Consider the following 10,158-nt stretch of genomic DNA (forward strand, 5'->3'; position numbering starts at 1 on the left):
TTTTTTAGATACTGACAATTTGGTTAATCGGCTTTTTCTCAAAATTCTGTGTTCATCACCACAGAAGTTTGTTTCTATTTTAGTAGCCCTAAAAGAGCTGGGTGAGAGAAGATTATTACCTATAATAGTAAACTGCAAATACCTTGGCAAGCGTGAACAAGAACACAAGTGAAAACGTTTACAAATACATTTTTAACATCTCTGATGTGGTATGAGCTACAAATCAGAAATGAAAGCATTATGGTTATCTGATGGCAGAGTGCCGGAGGGCATTAAAACACAGTCAATTCATCTACCTTCTACAGAAGTGTGATTCATGGGGAAAAATAAGTCAAGCAAAACACAGAAAAAACCATAAGTCTGACTTTTTTGTCTGGGAAAAAAAAAAAAAACAAACAGGTTCCCTGAAGCATGGAAAATATTTATCAGTGGGCACATCTATTCCGATATTGAGGGAGGGCTTGCTGCAGATTCCGGCCATTCATACATATCTGGCAGCAAGGAGTCATATTCACTTCGCCATATTCTTTCCCTAATATACTTGGCCTTGTCCTCAGGTTCTGGGTATCGGAAAGCCATTTTATTAGCATACAGGTATTCTGTAACCTGAAAAATAAAATAAGATTACTACTGTGTAGGCTCTGAGTATAAACCTATCTGAGAGAGAAAAAGTACTATGTAAACACAGAGAAATGAATTTAAAAGAATGGCATTTTTCTTTTTTCAAAATAAAAACAGTACTTTGACTCATTTGGAAACTATTAAGTTTAAAAGATGACATAAAAATCATCAGAAATCTTACCATACATCTTCTTTAATGTCACCCCCACCTCAAATTACTGGCATTTCCTTAATACGTTAATCCAACAAACGGTTTTAAACTCTCTACTCTGTCTCAGTCAAGCAGATCTACTTGGGTGACCTGCCTGGCCCACGTCCCTTTCTTTCCTCCCAATGGTCTGCTGAAACCGCAGGTAGGAGAGTCTATTTTCTAGTCATAGCTGACTGGGGTGAAAACCTAACTCAAAGTGAGCTAGTTGTTTTTGCTCTAGAATTTGGATTAAAAGACATCGAAACTATTATAAATCAGGGGTTGGGCACTAGAACTGTAAAGTAAAGTTAGGGCTAGAACCTATACATGGCAACTCACCATCACTGAGTGCCAGACATGTTCTGTGTGCTTTACGTGGATATCTCACAAGAACCACATAAGGTAAGTGCTATTATTATTATTTTACATCTGAGGACACCAAAGTTTGAGGAGTTTAAGTTACTTGCTCAAGGTAGTTATGTGAGCTGTTTCAAACCCAAAGCATTCTTATTCTAGATTCAAGATCCTAAACAGTTAAAATTAGATTGACTTCCCACCTAAACTGACTTCAGTGAATTTCTGATCTTTGTGACCAAGCCACTCATGACTGGTGGTGAAGTCTTACTTTTGATGTAAAAGGAGGTAGTTTGAAAAGCTTCCTTACAGAGTAGCACAATGCCCGTCTGTTACACAGTAAGTTCAAGTTACTATTTTATTTTAACTTTAAAAAAATGTAGTAATACATGGTAAAGAAAAATTATTTCAGTTATATCTTTCTCTTTCTCCTCCAATTCTGAATGATAACCACTATTAAAGTTTATTTCAGTTTTTCCTAAAGAAAAACTTTAACAAAAATGATGGTTATTAAAAAGAATCTTTGGTCTCAGAGCTCAATCTCACTATATTTTGTGATGAAAAATGTGTTTCAATTATTTTCCAGTCTATTGTAGGAAACATATATGCACCCACAGAAAAGACTGGGACAAGGCATGAGACTGGAGTATTCCCTGGTCACATGAGCATGTAGGAGGTGACTAGTGGCTACTGGAGATGCTCAGTGGCTGTGGGCTGGGGTTGGGGGACAGAAACAAAGCACTGCCTACTCTCCTGATCCCTTACTCTTAAAAAGGAAAGTCTTAAACCAGTTGAGAAGGAACAAACTCTCAACCCTCGGGGAAGGGAGAAGAGATGATCGTGAGGTTGTGCTCCTATACCAATCCAAGCATAGACCTCCCATTTCCTCATGTATTACATCTTTCATTTAGACGTATCAGTAATCTCTTAACTGTTTTATGTTATTGGGAAATGCAGGTAGATATTTATATAATTTTGGAATGAGAGAAGGCTTTAACATTCATAAAAATGTGAGTAAACAATCCAGACAATTAAGAGATCATTCCAGGAAAAACCTTTTGAAAATGGCACATCAAACAATTCCAAAAGTCAAAATAAATGACAGATGGGACAATACCTGCATCGCAACAAACAGAAGAATCACTACCCTTAATAAAGAGCTCTTATAAATAATGTTAGAAAACAGAAACACAAATATCATAATATAAAAACAAGCAAACGTCATGAACAGGCAGTTCATGAAAGAAATATAATTTTTCAATAAATACAAAAAAAATTCTTCAATCTAAAGTTCTTTAAATAAAAATGAGATATAATTTTCACCTATTAAATATGCAAGATTTAAAAAAATAATAATTCTAAGGATTGGCAAAGGTGTGGGAAAACAGATAAGCTCGTATCTAATGGGTGTGATGGAAATTGGTACCTTCTTTTCTGAACATCTGGCAGTATGTACTGGAAGCCTTAGCATGTTAATACCTTTGTCCTTATGATGAGAAATTTATCTTAAGGAAAAATAACTACATATACACATAAAGACTTATCTAAGGATGTTCACTACAATATTATTTCTAACAAAATGGGAAACACTCAAATGTCCAAAATAGAGAAATGGTTAAACGAATTAAGCTATAATAACAAAGAGAATTACATGCAGCATTAGTGATCACACATGGGAATTATTATTGATTTATATGGGAAAAGGTTTACAGTATATTAAGTGGAAAAAAGTATAGTGAGAAACCAATCATAAAAGTTGGCACAGGTGACTGTGCATGGTGCTCCTATGTATATACAAACTAGAAGAAAACAAACCCAAGATTCTGTGGGTTATATTCTGGTACGGAGAATATGGGTGACCTAAATTTTCTTCTTTATACCCTTTACATATTTCAAGTTTTCCTCTAATAAACTTGTGTTACTTACATTTACTTACATAAGAAAATGCCATTAAACTTAAGTGAAGAGGTAAAAATTGTTGCTTACCTTAATAGCAATGTTAATAGAAACTTCCTGAATATCAGCAAGAGGTGGGTAAAGACTCCCTTTAGCTAGTTCTTCATCTGTCAATTGACTTGTCAGTGCCTAAAGGGAAAACTGCATTTTACTTTTGTTTATTTACATATCAGAATAATACAGACCAATAAAACAGAAAAAGGGTTGGGGGAGCAAAAAATAATACAGGTAATATAATTCTCCTTATTTTTAGCAAGAATATACTTAAACCACTGCAGAAATTAAAACTGTTCACTACTAAATAAAGAAATAACCATATTTAAAGACTTGTTGACATATTCTACTTAACATAAGAGTTTGGCATAATTACAACTATGAAAATAGACATTAATATTTCTGAGTTCTTCAAAACTCATATTACAAAATATGCAGTTCTAATAGGCCAGCCCTCCAAATAAACCAATAACTGTCATTAAGAAAAGCACAAGGAGTTATATTTTATCTATGCTGCCACAATATATTACCTTCAGATATATATAATACAGGTACAGATGTGTTATAAATATAAAGGATTCATAGCTTACCATCAAACATTTGAAAAATCATGATAAAAAAATTTTATGTAAAAGTAGATGGGCAAGTCAGAAAAGCAACAGATGAGTAACTTCCTTTCCATTCATAAGGCAGCTTTAACCCATTCTCTCTCTCTTTCTCTCTGCTTTTAATCTTTGTAATTCATTCTTTAAAAAATAACCAAACAATATTTAAAACATTTACCTTTGCAGCTTCTAGAAAAACATGGTCACTAATGTGCCGGGTATTAGAGAGAATAACAGCTAAAGCCACTCCTAGAAAACATTTAAAATAGCTTATTTAGTAATGTCACTTTTTAAACTGTGAAAATAAATTCAGAAAACTAAAGAAGAATATATCCTACCAAAAAGAGGGAGTAACAAAAAACTATGAAGAAGTGGGATTTAGGAAACAGACTCAACTTAAAAGTAAAGAGAATAAAAGAACCAAATAGATTCCTAGATTTAAAGTAAATGAATGGTAATCCACCCACACCCCAAACACCACCCCTGAAAAAACAAAGCAGCCAACAGAAAACAAAAATCTGAGAGTTTAAGTCAAATGGTCTTTGTTAACTGTTACAATTCTTATTAACTAGAAGAAATAATTTTAGAAATATCAAATGGCTTCTTAATTCAGTTTTTATATTTATCAAAATTACAAATGCATACAATTCATCAACACTTGTTACAAAAAACATTAATTCCCATCTCTAACCCTCCATTTCTTGCTCTACAGAGGCAACTATTATTAATTCTTTTCGCTTTCACCCTTAAACAGCTTGCTTATAATTTTTCTGATTGATTTTTGAGTTTTAGAGATCACTGGCTCCTTTCTGTGGGAAATAAGTATTTAGCTTTCTTTCACATTTCCAGCCTTCTCCCTTCTTCCCAATTTAGTTAGAGCATAATTTTGGTTGAATCAGAATTCAGTGTTTAGGACTCCATAAATGCTATTCACAGCTGAGCCAGGTATTATTAAAACTGTATCATGATTACTTTTCCTTTTCTACATAACTTTTTTTCTCCCTGAAGTTACTATCCTTGACTTTGGTTTTTCAGTACTTCAAATTATCGCATGCCAAAACACTCATTCACTTGCCTAAACTGTCTTCTAGTATTTCAGCTACCTCATGCATTTTCTTATTTTGTCCTCTAATCTCTGCTGGAGTTCCAATCTGGTCTGGCTGCTCTCCATCCTGGAAAATCCCTTTATCATCATGGGAGATTCCCCTTGTTTTTAAGTCTGCTTCCTAAATCCCACATTTTCCTAGTTTTTTATTACTCCTCTTTCTGGTAGGATATATTCTTCTATAGTCTTCTGAAAAACAATACATGGAAGATACTTTTTTTCAAATCTTACATTCCTGAAGACCCCTGACCCCTGCCCAATTTTTTTTTTTTTCTAGTTTGGCACTATCGGTGCCAAACTAGTTCCAGCGCTGTTGGTGAGGTCCAGTGCCAATTTGATTCCAGATCCTTTTCTGGTGATTATCTTTTTATTTCATCTCTGAAGGTATATAGGATCTTTTTTTTGTACCTACTGTTCTGTTAATTTCATAGTGCCATCATATATGGCACTTGGTGGGTGGGCCCCTCCTATCTGGAAACTTGAGTCTTTCAGTTTGGGGAAATGTTAATGAAGTCTTGATAATGTCCTTCCCTCCATTTTTATGTTCTCTGTCCCTGAAATTTCCATTTTCTGATATTGTACCTTCTGGACTAGTCCTCTAATGCTCTTTATCTTCTGTCTCCTGTTCTTTGCTCTATTTCTAGGTAACTTACTCAACTTTTCCTTCTAATCCTTCTGCTACCAAAGTTTTCATTTTTAAGAGCTTATGTTTGTCTACTAATTTTAAAAAATAAATAAAATAGTCTTGTTTCGGGGATATACTTTTTGTCTCTATGAGAATGTTGATGGTTTTAACTTTCCTTCTTCCCACATAAGTGCTGCTTTTTCCTAAACTGTTCTTTTCTGTTTGTCTACTGTAGTGTCTTTTACAAAATAAGTCTCTCGCTTAAGAGCCTTTCCTTAGATCACCAGTAATCTTTAAGTGTTTCTCCTCTGTAAGGATCAGGAACTAAAAAAACGACGGGTAGCCATGAGCACAAGGATCCGGCTTGCCCACTCTGAGCACTCCTGTACAGTGATCTGGCTTTTAATCTCCCTACTTTCTGGTACCTCTGTCCTCGACCATGTCTGTTGTCTTCCACTCCAGAAAATCTGTTTTAAATTATTCAGAGTATCCCAACAGAGTGGGGGAGGATGGTCACCTGATTACCCAGGGATTGAAAGAAGAGGTCAATAGCTTCCTTATTTTAATCCAGCCTCCAGAAAATATATAAAATTTTCAAATACAGACGTTGGTCCACCTACATTTAATGCAGTTACTTATATTTGTCTTGCCTATTCCATGTTCCTTTTCCTCTTCTTTCTTGTCTTTTGGGTTTTTTTGTTTGTTTGTTTGTTTTTATTGATCTCATTTCCTCCCCTAACATTCCCTTACCATAGTCTGGACATTTTTCTAGTCTTCTAATGGCTATACTAAAATTTATAATATGCATCCTTATCTAAATTTCACATTACTTTGTAATTTATCCCCCTGCAATACAATGCAAGTCTCTTTTAACGAGTCCCTCTTAGTTTAATTCTATTTAACTGATAAGCTATTATTGTTGTACATTTTAATTTTTTCTCTATATTTTTCAGAATCCCACATTATTATTGTTTTGCTCTCTCTATACAACATTCATTTTATTTAGCTCACATATTCACAACTTTCTTTGCTCTTCATTCCTTCCTACATCTGAGCTTCTAGCTAGGACTATTTTTCTTCTGCCTAAAATACACTTTTTTTTCCCATGAAATAAATTTACAACTTAATAAATATTATAAAGTACACATCTTTTAAACTATTACCTACCTTGGTCAAGAAATAAATAGAAAGTTACCAAGCACCCTTCTGGAACACGACTCCTCCCTTTCAGCCCTAATAGTAAAAAACATTCTGACTTTTACAGTGATCACTTCCTTGCTTTTCTTTGTAGTTTCATCATCCATGTAGCCATCTCTAAACACTATAGTTTAGTTTTGCCTGTTTTTTAATACTTATTTTAATCTACATGTTCTCTTTCCCTCTTTCTCCCTGCCCACTACCACTCCCAATCACCAATTCTCTTTGCAATATGTTTGCTGAAGAAATAGAATCATTTGACTTACAGAGTTTTTCCACTGTTTGGATGTTGCTGATCGCAATCCCATGCTCCTTTGTTCTAGCTTCAGTTAGCTGGTGGTTGGGCCTACAGGCTTTAACTGATTCAGGTTTGATTTTGGTGGGGAGACTACTTCACTGATGGTATTGTGTTCTTTTGCCAAGAGGTATAAAATGTCTGGTTGACTAACTTTCTGTGACATTAGCAGCCACTGATGCTTAATGCCTACATCCATTATTTCATTTCATTAGAGATTGCAAAATAATGGTATTATTTTTTTCATTACAACTGACATTCAATATTGTATTAGTTTCAAGTATAAAGCATAGTGGTTAGACGTTTATATGTTACAAAGTGATCCCTCTGATAAATCTTGCACCCACCTGATACCATTTTTGTTATTATAATATTATTGCTTAAATTCTCTAAGCTGTACTTTATATCCCCGTGACTATTTTGTAACTGCCAATTTGTACTTCATAATCCCTTTACCTTTTTCATCTAGCTCCCCAACACCTCTCCCACCAGTCTGTTTTCTGTATCTATGAGTTTGTTTTTGTTTGGTTTGTTCGTTTGCTTTTTAGATTCTTCATATAAGTAAAATCACATGATATTTGTCTTTGTCTGACATATTTCACTTAGCACAATACTCTCTAGGTCAATCCATGTTGTCATAAATGGTAAGATTTCATTTGTTTTTATAGCCAAGTATTATTCCGTTATAAATATGTATCATATCTTATTTATCCAATTGTATATTGATGGATACTTAGGTTGTTTCCATATCTTGGCTATTGTAAATGATGCTGTCAATATTTGCTTTATATATTTAGGTGTTTCTGCATTGGGTGCATACATGTTTGCAAGGGCTATATCCTCTTGTTGCAATTGATCCCTTTATCATTATGAAATGTCTTTTGTCTCTTGTCATAGCCTTTGTTTTGAAGTCTTTTGTCTGATGTACTGCTACTTCAGTTTTTTTTTTTTTTCACATCTATTTGCATGAAATATCTTTTTCCATTCCTTTCAGTTTGTATGTCTTTTAATCTGAAGTGGGTATCTTGTAGATAGCATTTGTATGGGTCTTGTTTTCTTGTCCAGCCACTCTATGTCTTTTGAATGGAGCATTTAATCCATTTACATTTAAAATAATTATTGATAGGTATGTAGTTACTGTTATTATTCAGATTTTTTATTTTTCTTTTCTTCTTCTTCTTAAAAAAATCCCTTTAATTTTTCTTGTAATACTGGTTCGGCGGTGATGACCTCCTTTAGCTTTTTGTCTGAGAAGCTCTTCATCTCTCCTTTGATTCTAAATGATAGCTTTGCTGAGTAGAGTAATCTTGGTTATAGGCTCCTACTTTTCATCACTTCAAATATTTTGTGCCAATCCCTCTGGCCTACAAAGTTTCCATTGAGAAATCAACTGACAGTCTTATGGGAACTCCCTTGTAAGCAACTAACTGCTTTTCTCTTGCTGCTTTTAAGATCTGGCAATTATGATGTGTCTTGGTGTGGGCCTCTCTGCTCTTTGGAACTCTCTACCCTTCCTGGACTTGTACATCTATTTCCTTTGCCAGATCAGAGAAGTTTTCAGTCATTGTTTCTTCAAATAGTTTTTCATCCCTTACTCTCTCTCTTCTTCTGGTATCCCTATGAGGCACATACTGTTACGCCTGATGTTGTCTCAGGTCTTATAAACTATCCTCGTTTTTAAAAATTTTTTCCTTTTGGCTAGTCTGATTGGATCTTTTCCAATATCTTGTCTTCCAAAATCACTGATTCAATCCTCTGTTTCATCTAATCTGCTACTGATTCCATTAATGTATTATTTTTCATTTTGGTTACTGTATTCTTCATTTCTGACTTTTTTAATGCTTTCTGTCTCCTTTATGTTTCCTGTCTCTACTGAAGTTCTCACTGAGATCATTTACTCTTACCCTAAGTTCATTGAACATTTTTATAATCAGTGTTTTGAACTAGGCACCTGATAGATTGCTTGCCTTTTTGTTTAGTTTTTTTTCTTGAGTACTGTCTTGTTTTGTTTTATTTTGTTTTTCATTTGGGACATGTTTATCTCATTTTGGCTACCTCCCTGTGCTTGCTTCTATGTATTAGATATATCTGCTACATCTCCAAGTCTTGGCAGAGTAGCCTTATGTAATAGGTGTCCTGTGGGGCCCAGTGGCTCAGGTTCTCTGGTTATCTGAGCCGGGTGCCCAGGAGTATCCCTTGTGTGGGTTATGTATGCTATCCTATTGTAGTTGAGCCTTAATTACTGTTGATATATCAGTGGGTGTGACTGACCCTCAGTGGCTGCAAGGACTGGCAGCAACTACAGAGGACAAGCTGTTGTGCAGAGGCTGACCTTATAGAGCAGGATGTGCTTTAGTTGGCCTTTGGCGCCTGCTAAATCTACTCTTTGGCTATGTCATTTGTGGTGCTAACTGGGTGGTGCTCTGGTGTGGTCTGAAGCCAGCCACCACCAATTGTTGGTTCTGGAGCCTCTTGGGAGGGGCTCTAGTGCAAGTCAAGGTCAGTTATTGCCTGTGTCTGGCCTAGGGCTAACTGGTAAGGGCTACAAAGCGATCTGTGGTTGGTGGCTGCCTGTGCTGGGCTTGGAGGTGCCAGGGAGTGGTCATGCTGTGAACTAAGGCTGTCTGCCACTAGTGCTAGGAGTAGGGCTGCTGGTTGTTTGGGGTTTGTGGCCTTTAAAATATTTTAGGAAAGTCCACAGGGTGGCCCAGGCTAGGTGGTTTGTATGGATTGGCTTCTGAAAGATGATTGGTTGGGCAGGTGAACTGAGTGGGTGGGTAGGTCACAGAGAATCACCAGGATAGGGTGAGAGCAGTGTTATCCAGGTTCATAGAGACTCAGACTTGCCCTCTTCTACCCTCTGCGGCCATCTGCTCCTGTAGGAAGTGCAGGTGGAGGGCTCACCAAAGAAACAATGGTGCCTGCTGGCAATTTGGTCCTGAGAGAGCTGCCCCTTTAGCCTTTATTCCGAAGCCAGATAATTCAGTTCCTCCCTATATATCCCTGGTGCTTTTCGAGTTGCTGTCCCTTCTCTGGAGCTAATGGGGAGTGTTTATGAGTGAGCTAGTCTGTGCTTGGGGCCTTTTAAGTGGACGCCTGAATCTACAGTAGCCCTTTGTCTCACCCAGACTGAGTCCCTGCTGATTTTCCCAGCCAGCTGTTGTGGGGACTCTTCTTCCTGGCACTGGTACTCTGGGCTGGGACCCCTTGCGCCTC

The 10,158-nt window shown here is 36.2% G+C and overlaps 1 protein-coding gene across 1 annotated transcript in view; it reads right to left on the reverse strand.

The window, feature by feature from the left end:
* The window catches only part of ME2 (malic enzyme 2), a 47,931-nt gene continuing 37,773 nt past the window's right edge, over nucleotides 1-10,158 (reverse strand). The window contains exons 14-16 of the mRNA XM_011360516.2: nucleotides 3,899-3,969; nucleotides 3,152-3,250; nucleotides 1-606 (exon numbers count right to left, since the gene is read on the reverse strand). Of these exons, the coding sequence (XP_011358818.1) occupies nucleotides 439-606; nucleotides 3,152-3,250; nucleotides 3,899-3,969 (338 nt within the window). The 3' untranslated portion in view covers nucleotides 1-438. The remainder of the gene's footprint in view (nucleotides 607-3,151; nucleotides 3,251-3,898; nucleotides 3,970-10,158) is intronic.

The sequence above is a fragment of the Pteropus vampyrus genome, unplaced genomic scaffold (genome assembly GCF_000151845.1).
Source record: "Pteropus vampyrus isolate Shadow unplaced genomic scaffold, Pvam_2.0 Scaffold3, whole genome shotgun sequence".
Classification (NCBI taxonomy): Eukaryota; Metazoa; Chordata; class Mammalia; order Chiroptera; family Pteropodidae; genus Pteropus; species Pteropus vampyrus.